We start from the raw sequence: 20,659 nt of genomic DNA on the forward strand, positions 1-20,659 counted from the left end.
GGCTGCAGCCCCTGGCCTTCCGCTCGCTCCTGCCTGCCTGCGGAGCAGCACGGGAGCCTCTGCAGTACCAGACCTTTTGTTTCGGGGGAAACTGTGAGTAACATTAAACTTTTATTTCAATGGCACTGTTGTCGCTCAGTCACCTTTATTGATTAAGATTCAGACACAAATTACCACCACTGTGACGGTGATAATCTGTTGTCCTATCTCTGAGTTTATTTATCTCTGTGAATTTTACATTTTGCGTATTAATGGAATCATACAGTGTGTGGCCTTTCATATCTGGCTTCCTTCACTTAGCATAATGATTTCAAGGATTACCCATGCCACAGCATGTGTCAGTACCTACCTCCTTTTTATGGCTGAACAGTGTTAAATTATATGCTCCCACTTTTTGTAACTGGTTATTTCTTCCTTCATAAATGTTCTTTTGTGCTGGAATATATCCAGTAAAAGTTCTTCAAAGTAAGGTCTGTACCTAGTAAACTAAGATCTTATATACCTGGAAATGCATTTCCCCCTCATATTCAAATAATAGTTTAGTTTGGTATGAAATGCAGGTATCGAAGGTTTTCCCTCTAGAATTCTGAAGATAACATCCTATTGACTTACTGCATGCAGCTAGGATGTAGAGTCTGGTCTGATTTTCATTGTTTTATTGGTGATCTTACTTTACACTTGGAAAACTTTTTAGAATTTTCTCTTTGTCTGATGTTTGTAAATATTATTGTAATCTGGGTGCATACACATGCACACTTAACGTGTTTTATTTACCAATTCTATATGTCACCCTGTGAGCCTTTTCAGTCTAAGCTGTTAGGTCTTTCTTGGATTTTGAAAAATTCCGTCATTGTTTCTCCAGATGTTTCATCTTTTTTTCTTTCCTTCTCGGATGCCCTTTTCACAGGAATTGGTATTTTTCTCCTTTCTTTGTTTTCCCTTCCTGATGTGTCTTGCGTTGTGTTGTGTTAGTTGCTCAGTCGTGTCTGACTCTTTACGACCCCCTGCACTGTAGCCCACCGGGCCCCTCTGACCATGGGATTCTCCAGGCAAGAACACTGGAGTGGGCTGCCATGCCCTCCTCCAGGGGATCTCCCCAGCCCAGATCCTCCACACTGTAGGCAGATTCTTTACCATCTCAGCCTCCAGGGGAGCCTAGGTCGTTTGTGTGGCCTGATTTTTTGTTTCTCATCTCTTGTCAGTTCTTCCGCTAAGGCTGCCCATTGAGTTCTTTATTTCAGCGGTTATATTTTTACACTAAAAAATTGCTTGGTTCTTCTTTCTCATAGCTTATTCCCACCTTGTAATTGTATCTTCCCTTGTATTTCCAATGATTTTATTATGCTTGTTAAATTTTCAAAGTGTTTCCTATGGTATGGTTTGTCCACAAGAAAAGCTTCTATGTGTTTCATTTACTCCCACACTACTCTACTACAACACTGCTTCACTTTTTTTTTATTTATTAAGTATAGTTTATTTACAATGCCATGTTAGTTTCTGGTGTAAAGCAAAGTGATTCAGTTATATATATGTATGTATGTATGTATGTATATATGTATGTAGTGTGTGTGTGTGTGTTTTCAGATTCTTTTCCATTATAATTTATTACAAGTTACAGAGTATAGTTCGCTGTGCTATATAGGACCTTATTGTTTATCTATTTTTTGCATACTAGTAGGTATCTGTTAATCCCAAACTCCTAACTTATCCCTCCCCTGTCTTTCCCTTTTGGTAACCATAAGTTTATTTTCGATGTCTGTTGATCTGTTTCTGTTTCCTACATAAGTTCATTTGTGTCATGTTTTAGATTCCACATGTGAATGATATCACACAGTATTTGTCTTCCTCTGTCTGACTTACTTCACATAGTGTGGTAATCTCTAGGTCCATCCATGTTGCTGCCAATGACATTAATTCATTCTTTTTTATGACCGAATAGTATTCCATCGTATATATGGGCCACATCTTCTTTATCTGTTCATCTGTTGATGGACACTTAGGTTGCTTCCATGTCTTGCCTACTGTAAATAGTGCTGCTATGAACATTGAAGTGCATGTATTTTTTCAAATTAGAGTTTTCTCCAGATACATGCCCAGGAGTGGTATTGCTGGATCACATGTCGTATGGTAACTCTGATTTTGCAAGGAACCTCCATGCTGTCCTCCATGCTGGCTGCACCAGTTTGGATTTCCACCAGGTGTAGGAGGGTTCCCTTTATTCCACACCCTGTCCAACATTTGTTATTTGTAGACCACCATTGCTTCACTTCTGACACCAGATGTGTGAGGTTTTCACACGTGAAGAATTTCCGTGACACCAACTGGGTGTCCTACAATTATCTGGAGATAGCGTCACATCCCACAGGCTAAGGGCTCTGTCCCACAAGGCTGTCACCACCCAACCCACCCCCACCTCCGCTTCAGATATCAGCCACAAATCCAGATTATTACCTAGCTTCCCACCAACTGGCTATAAATGGGGGGCTCCCATATCCCCTTCGTGGGGTTCAGTTAATTTGCTGGAAGAGCTTGTAGAACTCAGGAAACCAGTTTATTACAAAGGAGATGAAAGGATACAGATGAAGTCAGATGTAAAGATATAAAAGGTAGAGTCCAGAAGGGTCCTGAGCACAGGGGCTTCTGTCCTTGTGTTGAGGTTGTCCTGCCCTCCCAACTCTGGATACATTCTCTTCACCAGCCTGGAAGCTCTCCAGACCCTGCCCTTTGGGGATTTTATGGAGGCTCCATTAAATAGGCATGATTGAGTACATCAGTAGCCAGTGATTACTGAACTCAACCTTCTTGGAAGCAGAGGCTGTGGATTTTAAGTTACAACCTAAGGTGGTTCCCTTAGGGGCTTTCCAAAAGTCACTTCGTTACTTTAAACTCAGGGGTGGTTGAAAGGTGCTTGTTATCAATAACAAAAGACTTTCACTTTTATCACACAAAGCTATTTCAGGAAGTGAAGACTAAAAGACCAAGTATTATAACAAGGAATGCTTCCATTGCTCTTATACTTTGGAAATTCCAAGAATTTGGAGAGCACGGAGCCAGAGACAGGGACAAAGGAAATATATATTTCTTATTATATCTCACAGTTTTTATCATTTAAATGAAGCCTTTCTTTTAAATGTGTGTTTTATAGTGCTTACACTTCTTAGAGACACTGCAGGTTTCCCTGCAAGTTCATTGTCTTCTCGGAATGTTCGGTTGCCCGCTAGTCCTGCAGCTTGTGCTGCCGATGAGTTTGGCCAGGAGCTTAGTTGAGATAAGCTCCCCTGGTGGCCCAGATAGTAAACAATCTGCTGCAATGCAGAGAGCCAGGTTTGATCCCTGGGTCAGGAAGACCCTCTGGAGAAGGGAATGGCAACCCACTCCAGTATTCTTGCCTGGATAGAGGTACAGTCTGTGGGGTCACAAAGAGTCAAACAGAACTGAGCGACTGACACTTTCACTTTAGTTGAGATGGAAGTTCCTTGGGCAGATCACCATAGTCATATAGACAAAGCCCAGCTCTTCCCTTTCCAAATGCTTAGGTTTGAAAAGCAAGACCATATCTATATCCTCTCTGTACCACCAATAATTCATGTCTTTTAATCCCAGTCTCTGCAGCAGAACAGTTCTGAACACCTACTATGTACCAAGAATTATGCTGGGCACAGGTGGTTATAAAAGATGAATAAAACATGGTAGCTCCTACTTAAAGGAAATCATCTATGACAACTCAATTGATAATGTTGTTAAGTGCTGAAGAAACACAGCAGCAGGAATGATTTTCTCTGGGGGGATGGGGGGCAGTAAGTGCCTCCTTAAAGAGGCAGTATGTAAATTGGGTCTTAGAGGACAAAGTCGACTGCAGTTGGTCATGAACCTTGCTAATTGCTCTGGACACTTGAAGAGTAATTTGGTGAGACAGTTATGAAATGTGCTGTTTAAGGAAGCACCCTGTAATGTGTTACTATGAATTGAGCTCAGCACCTAGTAACGCTGCTCGGGGTATAGTCAGTGCAGGGTAGATGCTGATTTCATCAACAAATACATGAATAAAGAAATGAAGGAGAAGGGCACCAGTGATGGTCACTAATTCTGTGTAGTCATTTCTCTGTCCTCTTTTTCTCTACTCCTAGGACACAAGGACCTTCTACTCAGAACACTCTGCCTTCTTTTTAACACAAATTCTCATGAAAAGCCAGTATTATATAAGCATGATTTTTTTTCTGTATTTCTTAAACAAAGATGCTTTTATGCTCAAATATCCCACCAAGACTGAGTAGAAGAGAGATTAGTCTGTTTAGAGAAAAGGAAACTAAAATCAACAGATGACTTAAACCACACAGCAACTAGACCTTAACAACATTTCCTAAGTAAGCTATCTTTTAGTATAGCTCCCTCATTTGTTTTCAACCATTCTGCTTCCTTTTGGGATCTAGCCACGTAGAAAATACCTCTTTCAATTCAAGTCAGTATAGTTGTCATTTATTGAGCATGATCAAGAGCCATATGCCTTAGCATTTAATATCCTATGTGAGATTTGGTGCCTCTCAGCTTCATTTCTTTATTCACATATTTATTCATGCAGTCAGCATCTACCCTGTACCTAGTATATTCGGAACAGCATTACTAGGTGCTGAGCTCAATTCGTAGTAACACGTTATAAGGTGCTACCTTAAACAGGACATTTTTTAAGCTGTCTCATTAAATTGCTCTTCAAGTGTCAACAACCCCTACCCTATTTTTCCAACATTTTCTGTTTCCCTGACAGTTGACTTAGAAATTGGCGCTGCACCTGCAACCCATAGTTATTAATACAACCAGTCCTTTCATTGAACATGAGGCAGCTCGGTCAAAAGTGGAGGAAGTGAATGCCCAAGGACGTATAGCTTGCCAATAATGGAGCATGGCCTGGAGTCCATATCTCAAAATGCTCTGGCCATAGATCTTTCCACATTTCTTGCTCCATCTCATAATTCTTCCATTCAAGTGCTGTATTAAAGCCAGATGGTAGAGGGTTTTTTTTAAATGCCCCCCAAAATTCACTCTTACCTGTTACTTATTTATTGAAGCCAAGAAAAGAGAGTAGAAACATGTTTGGAGAACAGACGAAATGAAGGATGAAACTAAAAGGCACATTTCCACAATAATGATATTTATACTCAGACTGGTATCTCTAGGAAATGCTCAGGTAATGAAAAATGGTGCCCTTTGATACTTTAATAATCATAATGAACTTCTGCTTCTGGCTATGACAGACTAATTGTTGTAGACTTGTCATCTTGACAGAAACAACTATGAAACCGAACAAAACATACAAAACTCCTGACTATATGAAGGATATTGAAACGCATATGAAACATTAAATCCCTAACAGTGTCAGGCACTGACCAGGCGGCACAGGGCTCTTGGGTGGGGAAGCCCCCATGATAGGCCCCACCATGGGTCCAGCTTTCTACCTGGAGTTTCCTTCTGGTCCTGGCACAGATTGGTGGTACCCAAGCTAAAAGTCGATCTTAGTGAGCTCAGCACTCAGATATTGCAATTCCAAGCTCCTGAAATAGCTGGATGTTGCAAGGGCAAGGAAATAGGGAAGAGGAAGCCAGGTTGAGTTTTGTGTAGGGATTCACTTCGGGTTGTTGGCTGGGGGCTGGCTGTGAATGAGTAGGGTGAGACCCTCCATGAGACCCAGCACAGATAGCCTTCTTTAGGGCTGACAGCTGAATGATGCCAAAGGTCATGCAGTGCTGGGAGATGCTCAAGATGCCTGTCAACCCAAATGAAGAGGCCTCACTGAGCACCTAGGCATCCAGATGAGACCTCAGAACAACTATAGTTTAGGAATAAGGACTATGCCCTTGAGAAAGGGACATACCCTAGGACTAAATTCAGAATGGAACTAGAACTTGAGAAAGAATTAATCCAAGTTTGATAGCACTAAAAGGACCTGCCAATAATTTACCTAAAAGCCAGGACAAACTCAACACCTTTAAAGGAAGACACCATGATCCAGACTGTGAGTGTATCGTAACAATGTCAAATGTGTAAATTCATGGATGTACAGTCAGAAGATATGACCTATACTTAAGGGAAAAAAATCAGTAGACAGGTGGCTCTGAAGTTGGAACTAGCAGACAAGTTCTTCAAAGTTGCTATTATAAAAATATGTTCAAAGACTTAAAGGGAATGTTGGATAAAAAGAGCAAACAAATGGAGACAGAGAAATGGAAATTATTAAAAATTTGCCAAGTGGAAATTACAGTCCTAGAAATAAAGTTTTAAAATTCACTGGATGAGGGAATTCCCTGGTGGTCCAGTCGTTAGGACTCCATGCTCCCACAGCAGGGGGCATGGATTCAGTCCCTAGTCAAGGGACTGAGACTCTGCAAGCAGCGTGGCCCAGCCAGAAAATTCACTGGATTAGATTACAGGTGGATCAGAGACAGCACCAGGAAGTGTTGGTGGACTTGGAAACTAACCAAAAGGAATCATCTAATCTGAAAAACAGGAAAATAGTACTGAAAAATATCAACAGCCTTGGTGACTTGTGAGATAATAACAAGAGACCTACATATGTATAATCAGAATTCTGGAGGGAGAGGGAAAAGGGAGTGGTAGGACAGAAAAAAATTGTTTGAAGAAATAATTATCAAAAATGTCCCACGTTTGGTGAAAAGCCTTAACTTAAACATGCACAAATTCAGTAAACCCCTAGCAGGATAAATATAAAGAAAACCACACCTAAGCCCATCATGGTCACAACTGCTGGAAACCAAAGAAAAAGAGAAAATATTAAAAGTGGCCAGAGGAAAGATTACATAGAGAGGGTGATTGTATGAATGATGGATGACTTCTGTCAGATGCTGTGGATGCCAGAAGACAGTAGAACAACATTTTTAAGGTACTGATAGAAAAAAAAAACAGTCAACATTCTCTATTCAGAAAAAAAAAAATGCCTTTGAGTATGTTAAGCAAAACAAAGATATTCTAATAAAAGAAGAGTAAGAATTTATTGCCAGCATACCTGATGTACAAGAAATGCCGATGGCAGTTCCTGAATCTGAAGAAAAATGATACCAGGCAACTCAGGTGTTTAGGAAGGGATGAAAAATGCTGTAAAGGATAAATACATGTGGGTAATTATAAAGGCTTTTTGTAATTAAAAAATAGACACGCAATATGACATTGTACTGAGAATATATAATACATGGGACTACTATACCATTAAGGATGGAAGTGGATTTATGCAGTTGTAAAGTTCTTATATTTTACATTAGTGTAATATTAATTCTAAGTATACTGTGCAAAGTTCAGAATGTATATTTAAATCCCTAGAAAGACCTCTAAAAAATAAAGAGGAATAGCTAAAAAGTCAATAGTATAGAAAAGTTAAAATGGAATTTTAAAGAGTATTTAGTTTACCCAAAAGAGTGCAGGAAAGGAGTAACAGGAAAACCAAAAACAAATGAGATAAACAGCAACAATGGCAAAATGATAGGCCTCTACCCAAACATATCAATCAATGTAAACGGACTAAATACTCCAATTAAAAGGTAGAAATGGATATGCTCATTAGCTTGATTTTGGTGATTATTGCATAATATATATGTCTAGCATTAGCCAAGGAGTGCAGGTAGCCTCTGGAAGCTGTAAAAAGGCCGGGAAATTATTCTCCTTTTGAGCCTCCAAAAGAGCCTGTTGAACTCCCCTACACCTCCCCTCACCTCTCAAGCCCAGTGAGGCCATGAGATCAGTGTCAGATGGCTGGCCCACTATTATCTTACAAAACTAAGGTAATAAATTTGTGCTGTTATAAGGCATAAGTTTGTGGTAACTTGTTATAGCCACAGTAGAAAATCAGTAAGGACAGAAAAAGATATACCAGGCAAACAGTGAGCATAAGGAAGTTTGAATGGTTGCATTAATATCAGATAGAGTAACAGTAAAGACAGTGTTAGCAATAAAGAGGGCCATTTCATACTGATCCAAAGGGCCGTTCATCCAGAAGATAGAATAGCCTTAAAAATATACGTACCTAACAAAAACTACAAAATACATGGGGAAAAAGTTTGACAGAAATGGACAAATCCACAATCATGGTTGAAGATTTTAATACCCTTGTTTCAGCAGTTGAGACAACAATTAGAAATAAGTCAGCGGTGACAACAAACCAATAAAGACGTAAGATCCGAACCACACTATTAAGCACCTTGACTTAATTGACGTTTTTAGAACCCTGCACCCAATTTCAGAACACACCTTCTTTTCTTGTGCACGTGAGTACAGTCACCAAGATCAACTACCTACTGGGCAGTTGAACAAGTCTCCATAAATTTAAAGGGATTGAAGTCATACAGGAAAAATGAAGAAAGAGTCCTATGTATGTTCTTTGACCACAGTAGGATTAAGTTAGAAATAATAATAACAGAAGTAGGATAACACCGAATATTTGGAAATTAGACAAAATATTTCTCAATAATCTGTAGATAAAAGAAGTCACGGGGAAAATAGAAAATATTTTGAACTAAGAGAAAAAACACAGTATGTCAAAGTTTGTGGTTTGCAACCTAAAGCTGATTTTAAAGGCAGATGCGTATCTTTGAAATCCTTTGAAAATGCATTTTCAACACTCAGCTCTCACTGACTTGTGCTTTCAGCTCTCCAGTGAGAAGCACCCTTTCTTTTGTACCATACCCGGAACAGCTGTTTTCTGCTATATCGGTAATAACATCTTAACACATCAATGTGCTAACCTGTCAGTCGCTTCCTTTCCGAACAGTAAAAGCGCTTCAAGGACGAGAGCTGCTGTTCTCGTTGGTGTTTTGTCTCTAGTTCTGACACAGCGCATGACATCTGGAGGGTTCTCAGTCACTTCTGAATGAAAGCTTGGGAATGGCTCTTACCTTGCTGAGAACCCAGTGGAGACAGGCGGACTAAGGGTGATTAACCCCATTTAACAGCGGAGGAAACAGAAGCGCGGGTTCCCTTAACCAGCCAGTGACAAATCCAGGTTCCATCACCCCTCAGATATTTTCCTTTCAGGCCACCGATGACAGAAATGTCACCATTCATGAGAAGGGTCTCCCTAACAGAAGTACAGAGTTTATTTGAGAGCCTTCCCCAGCTGTAATCTCGTCATGGCGTGTGTACGCTCTGGAGGATGGGCCAGGTGCCTTTCCGAAGGCGCCTAGGAAGCCATCGGCACTGGGCCCCTGAGTCATGACAGGTGGGGAGCCTGGGCCTTGACCTCTTCCATGCCCCGCCCGCCTGCCCGGGCCCTGCAGAAAGTGCTGGAGCTGGAGGCTGCAGCCTGATGTGCTCAGGCCGCCCACACTGGGGGACTCTGCTGCAAGCTGTTTCTCTGTTTTCTACCTAGGTTTCAGTTCTTAACTGGGGCTTGTTTCCCCTTTGTCTCTGGTTCAGCTTCCTTTTCCTGTTTGGTTTCAAGTAGAGTCTAAAACTCGAGTTGCTGCCTTCCCAGAGTCTGTGCTCTCAGGTCAGCTGGCCTGGTGGGAACGCGGGCCTCACCTCCTCCGGCTCCCTGTCCTGCAGACCTGCAGCCATGGCCAGTATGTGAGTACGGGGACTGCAAAGGACAGAGGGACCTCAGGAGGCCTGCAGCCGTGGCGGTGTGCAGCCCGAGGGGCGTGCAGACCTCCCCAGGGCCCCTGGTCACGCTGATAGCGAGACCGAGGCCAGGGGGCAGAGGGACCTCAGGAGGCCTGCAGCCATAGCGGTGTACAGCCCGAGGGGCGTGGAGACCTCCCCAGGGCCCCTGGTCACACTGATGGGGAGACTGCGGCCAGGGGACAGAGGGACCTCAGGAGGCCTGCAGCCGTGGCGGTGTACAGCCTGAGGGGCGTGGATTCCTCCCCAGGTCCCCTGGTCACGCTGATAGGGAGACCGAGGCCAGGGGGCAGGGGGACTCACGGCCCCCAGACGGTTACGGTTATGATGGAGCCGCCGGCTCCGCCGCACCAGCCTGTGTCTCTGGAAGCCTGTTGTCGTCAGTGGCATTGTGTGTGTGTGTGTGTGTGTGTGTGTGTGTGTGTGTGTGTGGCAGAAGCACTTCCTCAGAAGTCAGACACCTGGCTCGGTTGGTGGGGGGCTCCGAGCTATCTCAGGGTCTGGGGTTTGACTCAGAGGTGCTCTTCTCTCTAGAATGGCCTGAGAACGTTCAGGGGTGTTCTCTGAATCCTGGGCACAGAGGGAGGACCTGGGGTGCCTTTTGTACAGGTGGAGACCGCATGGGCTGTCACGGCGGAGCCCCGGCCTTCTGCCTGAGGCTCTTGGGGCTTCCTTTAGGCCCCAGATGGCTTGGGCTGCAGTGGTTTGGCACGTGTGTGGGCAGCAGCCAGTCCGCGTCCTGCCCTGGTAGTTGTGAGCTGCTCTTTCCAAAGGTGAGATTGTGACTCTCCCCGCCCTGAAACCCCATGAAAGACTGGATCGCAAGACAGAGCTTTATCCTCTGGGATTTGAGGCACTGAACATCGTCTCAGCATAAGTTGTACTCCTTCCCCTTTAAACATTCCTGCTCAGTTCCCAAACTGCTGTTCCACCAGTGGGTTCTTGTTTGATTTTTTCAGCCATGTCAGGTGGTCAGCTTGGGAAGGGTCATCACTGCTGTTCAGGGGGCAAGGAGGCCTGGCCTCTGACCGGCCGTGGCGATTGCTCAGGGCCACGCGGCTGGTTGGGGAGGGCCGGGAGGGAGAGCCTGCCCAGGGCAGGACAGCCGCGTCCGGAGGTTGTCCCGGGACGCCGAGCGGGCTCTCTGCAGGCGGTCTGCGGGGAGTTAGGACAGGGGCAGTACAGTAAAGGGGGCCCGTTGGGCGCTCCTGGTCAGCGGGGGAGCTTTGGCCATCACAGCATACCCCCCACCCCCGGCGCAGCCTCACACAGGCTGCCAGAGCCCCTTCCTCCATGCCCAGCGGCTCACAAAGCCCAGGGACGCAGTTGGCCTCTCCTGCTCCTTTGCAGCCGGTTTTCCTCTCCTTTAATATTTACTTAGTTGACTGCGCCGGGTCTTAGCTGCAGCATTCAGGGTCTATGGTCTTTGTTGCAGCACGTGGGATCTTTAGTTGCAGAATGCAAACTCTTAGTTGTGCCATGTAGAGTCTAGTTCCCTGACCAGGGATTGAACCCGGGCCCCCTGCATTGAGAGTGCAGAGTCTTACACTGGACCATCAGGGAAGTCCCTGCAGCCAGTTTTATATCATTTTAGTCATTCCCCTAAACTTGGCGGGATTTGTGGGTAGAGCTGTGGCAAAAAAGGCTTGCCTTTTTAAAGGCCCGTCAGCTTCCACGGTGGGCAGGGACCAGAGTCGTTATCAGCCAAAAGCTACACTGTGGAAAGCTGAGTTTACTCCATCCTGTCTGCTCCTGATGGCAGAAGACAGTATCAGAGGTAAACAAGGAGGCAGCAGAGCCATCCTTAGAAGCCTTTTAAAACTGGAGAAGTCTTGTAAGATTCCATCCTCAAAGCAATTCGAGACCATCCACCTGCGGTGGGTCACCCGGGGTAGTGTTGCCTCAGGCACTTCAGCCTCCTCTTCAACCAGATTTGCCCTCTTTTATCTTTTTTAAGTATTCCTCCATATTTGTTTGTGGGGAGGGAAGTTGTTGCTGGTGATGATATCTTGAAATCTGAAAACTACTTATTTAGTCCAGCTCTGAGGTGCATGGACAGGGAAACTGAGGCCCAGAGTCAGGGCAGAACTTCTCTGTGAGTGAGTGAGCGGTCCAGCCAAACCACAGCCCAGGTTTCCTGGCGCCCCCGCCCCGCCCTGCCCCTCGAGGCTGCTGGTCCTCAGGGTGCCAGTGGGGCTGCGCCTGCCGCAGGGCCGTGGAGCCTGGGCACTGAAGAGCGTCTTGAAACTTTGCTGCCTTGTTCTGATCAGAGCATCTCATGGGAGTGGGTTCTGTTCCCTGGATGTCCTGAGGCAGGAAGTGCCTGAGAGCTGGTCTAGACTTTGACAGCTGAACCCTTAAAAGAGAAAAGTAACAGCGGTACCCAGTTTTTGGTGTTGTATGCCAAGCCTTGTGCTCAACATGTGAAATGATGTATGTTGTATTTGACCTCCTCCTCTGCGGTTTCCGCCGCTGTTCCATCTCCCTGGTAAGGACAGGGGTCAGCAGAGTCAGCTTACCAGCTCCAGGGCACACTGCTGTTGGGAGAGTTGGGGTCTGAAGTCAGGTCTCCTGTTTTCAAAAGCTAAGCTCCTCTGTAACCTCTCAAAGGAACTTGCCCAGAGTTACAGGTTGAATCAAGGCCCCGAATCTCTGTACTCTGTGAGGTCTCTGATTTCCCACTGTTAACACCACGGAGGCAGGCGGCCTCCTTAGCCCTCCTGTGAGTGCCCACATTTCTGTCTGTCAGTCATCCTTCCTTCGCCCCCTCCCCTCCCAGCCTAGAGCTGTTTGGGCACGGGGTCTGCGCCTGCCCTCGTGTCCCGGGGATGGCACACACTCACTCAGGTGTGAACCTGAGCCTGTGATCAGGAGGTCAGGAGGACTTAGCCTGGTCTCGTTGCCAGGCTTTAAGCTTACCCTTGGAGCTGCATGCACTGCCCTGGTCCTTGGCCTGGGCAGATCCCCTCAGAGGCCCCCGAGCCGTGTTGGCCCCTGCTCGCCTTCCTCACAGACTCGGGGACACAGGTCTGTCCTGGAATTGGAACGTGTATTTGAGGTTGAGGCAGCCCTGTGTCCACCTGGCCTGTCAGCTGGGTGGCCTCGAGAGGAAGAATGGGAAGGCTTGAGACGGGCTTAGGCTGAGGGTGTCAGACTCTCAACAGTTGGTCAGAGTGTTTGTTCCGGATTCCACCAGGCTTCCCAGAGGAGCGGGGCCAGCTGTCCAGGCATCTGGGACACTGGCATTGGAATGAGGAGAGACCGACAGTCTTGACTGCACATGACCTGCCAGTCTGACCCTCCTGACCAGCTTGGATGGAAGAAAGGACGTTTGGGCTAGACACTGAATTTATTCTTCATTTACCCAAAGCCTTTCTTTAATTGTCACACTCACAAAACTGGTGCTTAGTCACCATGTGAGATTCTTCTTGTTGATCTGTGATGTCTGATTTATTGTTTTCATTCCTGTGGTGCAGCAGTTCCCAAAATGTGCTCAGAAGACCTATCCTCTTAGGGCTCTGAGTCAAAACTGTATTTGTAATAATACTGAGACATTTTTCTCCTTTTTCAGTCTCATCTCATGAGTGCGCAGTGGAATTTTCCAGAGGCTATATGACATGTGTTGACATTGTCACTGCGACAGCCAAGGAAATGTGTGCTTACGTTTTTAAAAATTCTTAGTTTTAATTTCAGATATGATAAATATAGATAGACTTAATCTCCATAAACAGAAGCTTTTTGGCTCCCTCAGTAATTTTTTAAAACTTATTTTATTGAAGTGTAGCTGATTTACAATGTTGTATTAATTTCTGCTACACAGAAAAGTGATTACACATATACATATACATTCTTTTTCATCTTCTTTTCCATTATGGTTTATCACAGGATACTGAATACAGCTCCCTGTGCTACACAGTAGGACCTTGTTGTCCATCCATCCTACATATGATGGTTTGCATCTGCTGATCCCAGACTCCCAGTCCCTCCCTCCCCAGCCCCCCACGGGCACCCCGAGTCTGCTCCTTGTCTATGGGTCTGATTCTGTGTCATGGATAAGTGCGTTTGTGTCGTATTTTAGATTCCGCATATGAGTGGTATCATATGGTATCTGTCTCTCCCTGTCGTCACTTGGTATGATAATCTCGAGGTGCGTCTGTGTTGCTGCAAATGACACTGTTTACTCTTTTGTATGGCTCAGCAGTATTCCGTTGTGTATATGCACCACATCTTCTTTACCCATTCATCCGTCAGTGGACATGTAGGCTGTTTCCATGTCTTGGCTTCTGTGGATAGTGCTGCTCTGAACATAGGGGTGCATGTGTCTTTTTTATAGTTTTTTCCAGATGTCTGCCCAAGAGTGGCATTGCTGGGTCATATGGCAATTCTGTTTTTAGGTTTTTTGAGAAACCTCCATACTGTTCTCCATAGAGGCTGTTCCAATTTATGTTGCCACCAGCAGTGTAGGAGGGTTCCGTTTTCTCCACACCCTCTCCAGCATTTGTTTATAGGCATTTTAATGATGGACATCCTGACCGGTGTGAGGTGATTCCTCATTGTAGTTTTGATTTGCATTTCTCTAATAATTAGCTGGCATCTTCAATTATCTATATGGGTGTAAAGGGGCCCTGAGACCAAAAAACATTTGAGGACCACTTTGTAAAATGGTTATATGACTGAACTTCAAAAGGCAGGCAAGAATCCAGGCTGGCGGCTCCCACTGCTCGAGAGGAGGGCAGTGGGGTGCAGGGGCCTCTTGAGTTCAACAGCTTTCCGAGGTGACATCGCAGTTCCTGGGCCGAGTCGGGTGGTGGCATCACGGGAACCCACGCCTGCTTCTCACAGCCATCAACTGTTTCAGAATGAACATTTTAAGTTTAGAACAAAACATCGAATCTGTTTCAGGCCTGTTCCCATTAAGAGAAAAAAGGTCACCCTAGAGGGGATTTACTCGTTACCAAGGGGAATATCCCTTCCCACTGGGAAGATCTGGCATCTGCTCTGGTCATCAGATTTGTGTCTCAAAGAGAAGGCAGCTGAATGTGCTTCCTGATGTGGTGTGATAGAACAGCTACCCACTCCCACCGTTTGTCGTGTTCTTCCTGTTCACCCCACCCCCACCTCTGGAGCACGGGGGGCCATGCGCCTCCCCTTGAGGACGCAGACCACGGCTCTGTTCAGACCTCCAGTTTCTAAGTACCAGGCATAGGATATACTTGACACATAGTCAGTACTCAGAAAAGGCGGTGTTCTCTTGGTTTATTTGTCAGATTGATGCAGGAATAGAAAGCAGTAGTGGCCCAGTCTTACGGGAATCTTGGTCCCATCCCCTACCCCCCACCCCCACCCCAAAGAATCCCCAAAGAGGCTAAGAAATGTGATACCTGGCAAAACTAGGCTCACCCAAAAGCAAGCGTTTATGCAAAGATTATTACTGAGCGGTCACTAGGTCCCAGTCACTGAGGCTCCAGAGATGAACAATATTTTTTAAAACAGACCACAAAAAACCTGCCTCGTGGAAGACAGAGAAAATCGACAGACCTTCAGGACGAGGTGGGGCGTGGGGTAGGCATTTCCTGGAGGCCGTAGCACCGACCTAAGCTGAGACGGCGGGATGCAAACTGTGTGTGTAAGGAAGAGAGGCCATCCCGGACGAGGTGGTGCTGGCTTCAGCAGACGGCACATCGGCGTGAGGTGAGACCTGAGGTAGCCTGGAGAGTCACCCTGAGGATCCCGGCAGCTCACAGGCCGTCGGGTCCTGCCTGCCCCGAGCCCCGGGCCGAGGCTCAGCCGCCAGAGGCACGGGCCGTGCTGCAGGGGCGTCCCCCGCGCCGGGCCTCTAGCCCTGCTGTGCCCACGCGCCCTGCCGCGTCACCTCCTGAGAGGGCGATGCCACGGGCCCACTGAATGAGCCCCGGGCGACCTTTCTTCACACCACCTGCTGCACCTGCCACTGTTCTGCAGCTCTGTCTTCTCAGGTATCGCATGTCTCAGCTTGATGGAAGAGAAAACGAGAGCTGGAGGTAGCAGCTGGGAGTCGGGAGCGGGTGCCAGCTCCTATCAGCTTTCAGCAGCCAGACTCAGGCTCAGAGTGTGTTTTCGGGGGAGAGGGAGAAGCCCTTCCCGGTTGTCTAACCACTTCCCCCGCTTTGCCTGGGACTGTCCTGGTCTTAGCACTGAGCGTCCTGGCCCACCTCCCAGGAAGCCCCTCGGTCCCAGGCAAAGTCGGGTTCTCAGTCCTGCTGGGACGGACACAGTCAGCCTTGAGACAGTGTGAGGAGGTATTCCGTCTGGAGGGAGCGGTCCTGCTGGGTCAGGCTGAGCAGTGCTGGCGGAGAGGGTGAGGCATGACCGGACCCGAATGCACTCCTAGGGGACCCTCCAGAGGACCCTGGGGGGCAGCGCACGCCTTCCCAGAGCAGTGGTCTCTCCGCCGCCGGCCTCCGGGGAGCCTCACTCTGCAACAGGCCCACCTCAGCCTTGCGGTTTCCTGACTCAAGATCCCAGGCCGCAGTGAGACCCACAGCACTGATGGTAATCTGCAACAGATGCTTCTGTTTGGCAGTTACTTACTGCCTCTCTGAGAATAACAGAGTAGGATTGTAGGTGGAATGTTCCCACGGGCACACGACCATGAGTGCACTTATTCACAGTTAGAACAGTTTGCAGCACACAAGGGACCACGTTTACAGAGGGGAACGCCCCCTGCCCTCCAGGAGCCCGGCATCTAGTGGGGCAGACAGGTGCTTCACGCAGACCCTGAGAAGCAGGACAGACGGGTGAGAGCCCTGGTGAGAGCAGAGACGAGCGCAGGGCGGAGGGGCCTGTTCTTACAGGTCCAGCGGCTGAACAGTGTCCGGGCTCAACCCTGGACTTGGTTTCCCGGCAAGCCTCTTGGGGTTGGCCTTATTGCTGTCTGTTCCCTTCTTGGTTTGCATCATTTTACTCGAATTTTAGGGCTTCCCATGTGGCGCAGCGGTAAAGAATCCACCTGCCAGTGCAGGAGACCTAGGAGACACAGGTTCAGTCCCTGGATCAGGAAGACCCCCCGGAGGAGGAAATGGCAGCCCACTCCAGTATTCTTGCCGGGAAAACCCCATGGACAGTGGAGTGTGGCGGGATTCAGTCCGTGGGATCACAGGGTTGGACACAGCTTAGCAAGTGAGCACACACAGCCAAACTTGAGGACATCGTACTGTGTCCTTCAAATTGTTGTAGTGAATGCCTGGAAAGGCCCCGAAAAGCATTTGTAGAGTGGAGAGGAGTCCACGCTGACTGCACAGGAAAGAGTGTGTCACTGCCAGCACATGCGGGGTCCACAGGGCTCCTTCCCGGTCACGCAGGGGGTGGTGGAGCAGGAGTCCGATGGCTGGTGGACGTGGAAGCCGCGCTTTCCCAGAAGGACTAGACGGGGCGCTTAGACTGACTTCAGGCTGCCCCTCCATGTCTTCCCGTGTGTTAGTTTTATCCACAAGCTCATCAGTGGCTTCTTAGGCCAAGTCCAGGAAGATCCCCGAGTAGATTTCACAGTTGTCTGCAGAAAGCTTGTGGTGTGTTTGCCGCTTTTCTTTTTAAGTGAGAGATTTCATTAGTGGTCTTTGAGGAGTTAACTGCTGAACCAGTGACAAGACTCTGACTCTGCTGGCCAGGGGCTGGGCTTCTGGGCAGAGCTCAGCGTGAACTTGGCTGTCAGAGGGGCCCTGAGGTCAAGCAGCCTGGTGCACATGAGGAAACTGAGGCCCAGAGCACCCCCACCTCCTCGTCTCAGGCCCTGACCAGAGAGCCGTCCACGGCTTTGTTATTGTCCACACACCACTGGGAGGGAATTACAGGCTGGGATTTTTTGCAGGGCCCACAAAATACCCATATAAAAGCCCAAAATGAGGCTAGAATTGGACTGCTCACTCCGTAAGAGCCTTCTCCTGGGAGAGAAACTTGTACCTCTAGCTCAGAACAGCCTGTCAGGTCCCAGGGGAAAAGTCCGTCACCCTGGCGGTCCGTGTGAACGCAGCCAGCGGCCTGGCGGATGGACCCCCACCGGTCAGTGGCGGTTTGCTCCTGTGAAGGCAGCGTGTCCAAGATGAGCCCTGGGAGGACCAGCCTTGGTGCAGGGTAGCTATAGTCTTTTTCAGTTTAGTAAACGGAGTTCTGTACATATGTGTTTAAAATACAGTTCAGTATAAACTGTACTTGAAAATGCTTGTTTTTAATAAACCATTTTTGGAAATTCTTGTTTACCAAATTGTTGTTGTTTAGTTGCTAAGTCGTTTCTGACTTTTTTGAGACCCTGTGCACCGTAGCCTGCCAGGCTCCTCCATCCATGGATTTGCCCGGGCGAGAACACGGGGGTGGGTTGCCACTTCCTTCTCCAGTGGATCTTCCCGACCCATGGTTTGAACCTGTGTCTCCTGCATCAGCAGGCAGATTCTTTACCACAGCACCACCAGGGAGGCCCCATTTACCAAATTACCTTTCCTCAAAAAAACTGATTTGGACAAGTGAAGTGTCTGGTGCCTGTGAAATGTGTGTGTAGTACAGAGTTTCATATTCATCCAAGTGGAGCTGTTAAAAGACAATGAATATATGGCGCTCAGAGACAGTGTCTAGGCTGAGTAGTAATCAAATTATTAAAACAAGAAAAAAAATTTATAACTAGATATGGTGATGGATAATAAGACTTCCTGTGGTGATCATTTTGCAATATAAACAAATAGTGAAACATTTCATACACCTGAAACTAATATAATGTCATGTCACTTGTATCTCAATAAAAAAAATGCTGACTCCTATAAAACAAAACAAAAGTCCCAATAAGACGTATCTTAAGTAAAGAAGTACTTCCTTGCATTTAGGTTTTCTTAGTGGTAATAAAATAAGCAGAGACAGATAAACACTCGGCTGATGGGGGAGAAATTAGGAATATTTGGCCATGCCATGCAGCATGTGGGATCTTAGTTCTCTGACCAGAGATCAAACCTGTGCCCCCTGCATTGGAAATGCAGAGTCTTAACCACTAGACCGCCAGGGAAGTCCAAAAAGAGGGTTGTTTTTTGTTTTTGTTTTTTTTTTAGCTACAAGTTCAGTTTGAGCCTGAAGTTCTAAAAAAAGGGGGGGTGCTGGGGAGGGACCTGAGACTATAATTACAACTTTAAAAATAGTGGTTGATGTTTCAGCATCTCCCGGGGGCAAGCACAGCAGTGGATCCATACCTTACCATCTTCACTGAGCAGCCCCGGAGGTGTGGGGGGGCCGCGTTGGCTCCGCACGCAGCACACCATCCTTGCCCTCCCCGCCCCCCCCCCCCACCTCTGCTGGCCTCCCCCGCCTAGAGTCCCACATCCCCTTCCTGAACCTGCCTGGGGCTGACAGCTCTGCATCTTTAAACCCACACCGCAGTTTCTTCAGAAAGTCTCCCCAGTTCCCCCAAGCCCTCCAGGCTGAGAAGGTGTGTGATCATTCGTCATCTTTCCTGAGTGGCTCTGAGCTCGCTGAGGGCATCTCTGCGTCACTGAATGTGTCTTGACTCCTCACTGGCATCTGTGCTTGTCAGTTGAAGACAGGAGGGTCATGCAATAGTGGGACCCAGACCCCGAGAGAGCATGTGACCAGGGGGACTCCCTAGAGCAGAATGGAGTGGCTTTGTCGTGTGAATGATGGATATCAGAGCCAAGACGTTCGTTCACTTGTCCACTAGACCAAACAGCCATCGGAACACCTTTGCACCTCTGGAGGGTGCGGAGTGGACTGTCCCTCAGGACAAGGACAGCTCAAGCCGCTCTGCAGCAAAACAAGCTGGTTTGGAGGGCAGGGAGTCCCCGTGGCCGGCAGCTTCGTTCAGAGGCTCGGTGGGCTGTAGGGCTGCTTTAGAAGATGGGTCATGTTGTGCGGGAGAGAGTGGGGTCCTCTCCAGAGCGCTCTTCACAGGGGCCAGTCATCAGACCCCTGCTCTGTGCCAGGCTCCCGAGACTGCAGAGGATGAGACCTACATGTCCCTGCCCTCGGGCAGCCTGCACCCTGCAGGCTGTGTCTTTTCGGGTCTTCTAAGAGGCAGGCGCCAAGACCCCGAAGAAGGTTAGTTACCAGAGGTCAGTGAAGGATGGAGGGAGCGGAGAGGCCCGCAGAGCCTCAGGCCACGAGGCAGGTGTGCAGGAGGAGAGGGGCAGGAAGGACTGAGGAGGAAGCATCTCGGTTCGGGCCTGGCTGAGGAGGTTCCCCCTGGGGAGGACCCCCGCCACCACCGTGGACCAGGTCACCTTGTCACCCTTTAGTCGTTGGCAGAGACCGTGGCCTTTGTGCGGACGTGGTGGGTGTCCAGGGGCAGCAGCTGGGACCTCTGGTGGAGCCAGGCTCTTTGAAGCCGAACTGAAGGGCGCTCCCCCGCGGCCATCGCACAGGGTCTCCGCCACACGGGCCCTTCCTGGCTGCTCCCCCAGGGCGTCTCGGGGCTTTTGCGTCCCATGCCAGTGAGTGCTGCAGCTGGGACTTGGGCTCAGAGCGCTTGGCTTGATCGAGCCTGTGCCTTGTTATCGAACACCGTGCTGCGTCTCGGGGTTGCTCCCCGCTCCTGAGCCGGCATCCGAGCGCACACGTGCTCGCTGCCTTCCCCGTGAGCGCCTGAGCGCAGTAGCAGCAGGGAGTGCCAGCCTTAGCCCCGACCCTGACTAGTAGTTAGTTTACATTAGGAGGGGACTCTGACTTGATCTGGACCAAGGTCTGCTGATTCTGTGTACAGTTCACTCTGATTCCTAGCAGACTTCATGAGGACAGGGCCCCAAAGGCTCAGCCAGCGGAGCAGCAACTGCTAGTATTCTCCTGAAAGATCATGGTTTCAGGCTCCAGAACTCAGAGAAGGCAGAACATAGTGCTATGTTTGGTTTTCTTTTAAAAAAAAAAAAAATTATTTTTAGGTGTGTATTTATTTGGCTTTGCTGAGTCTTAGTTGCAGCATGTGGGATCTAGTTCCCTGACCAGGGATCAAACCTGGGCCCCCTGCATTGGAAGCGCAGAATCTTAGCCACTGGACCCCCAGGGAAGTCCCTGGTTA

The 20,659-nt window shown here is 47.9% G+C and overlaps 1 protein-coding gene and 1 non-coding gene across 8 annotated transcripts in view; one reads left to right on the forward strand and one right to left on the reverse strand.

The window, feature by feature from the left end:
- The window catches only part of EVL (Enah/Vasp-like), a 141,332-nt gene that overhangs the window by 70,384 nt on the left and 50,289 nt on the right, over positions 1–20,659 (forward strand). The window contains exon 1 of one of the 7 annotated variants that reach the window (XM_043434463.1): positions 9,390–9,564. The exons of 5 other annotated variants lie outside the window; for them this stretch is intronic. In XM_043434463.1, the coding sequence (XP_043290398.1) occupies positions 9,554–9,564 (11 nt within the window). In that variant the 5' untranslated portion in view covers positions 9,390–9,553. Of the gene's footprint in view, positions 1–9,389; positions 9,565–20,659 lie in introns of those variants that run through there. One more of the 7 variants, XM_043434460.1, reaches the window with a different exon arrangement.
- On the reverse strand, positions 11,111–11,181 carry TRNAE-CUC. Its single transcript has one exon. It is a non-coding gene; the product is annotated as a tRNA-Glu (tRNA).

Source organism: Cervus canadensis, chromosome 17, assembly GCF_019320065.1.
Source record: "Cervus canadensis isolate Bull #8, Minnesota chromosome 17, ASM1932006v1, whole genome shotgun sequence".
Taxonomy (NCBI): domain Eukaryota; kingdom Metazoa; phylum Chordata; class Mammalia; order Artiodactyla; family Cervidae; genus Cervus; species Cervus canadensis.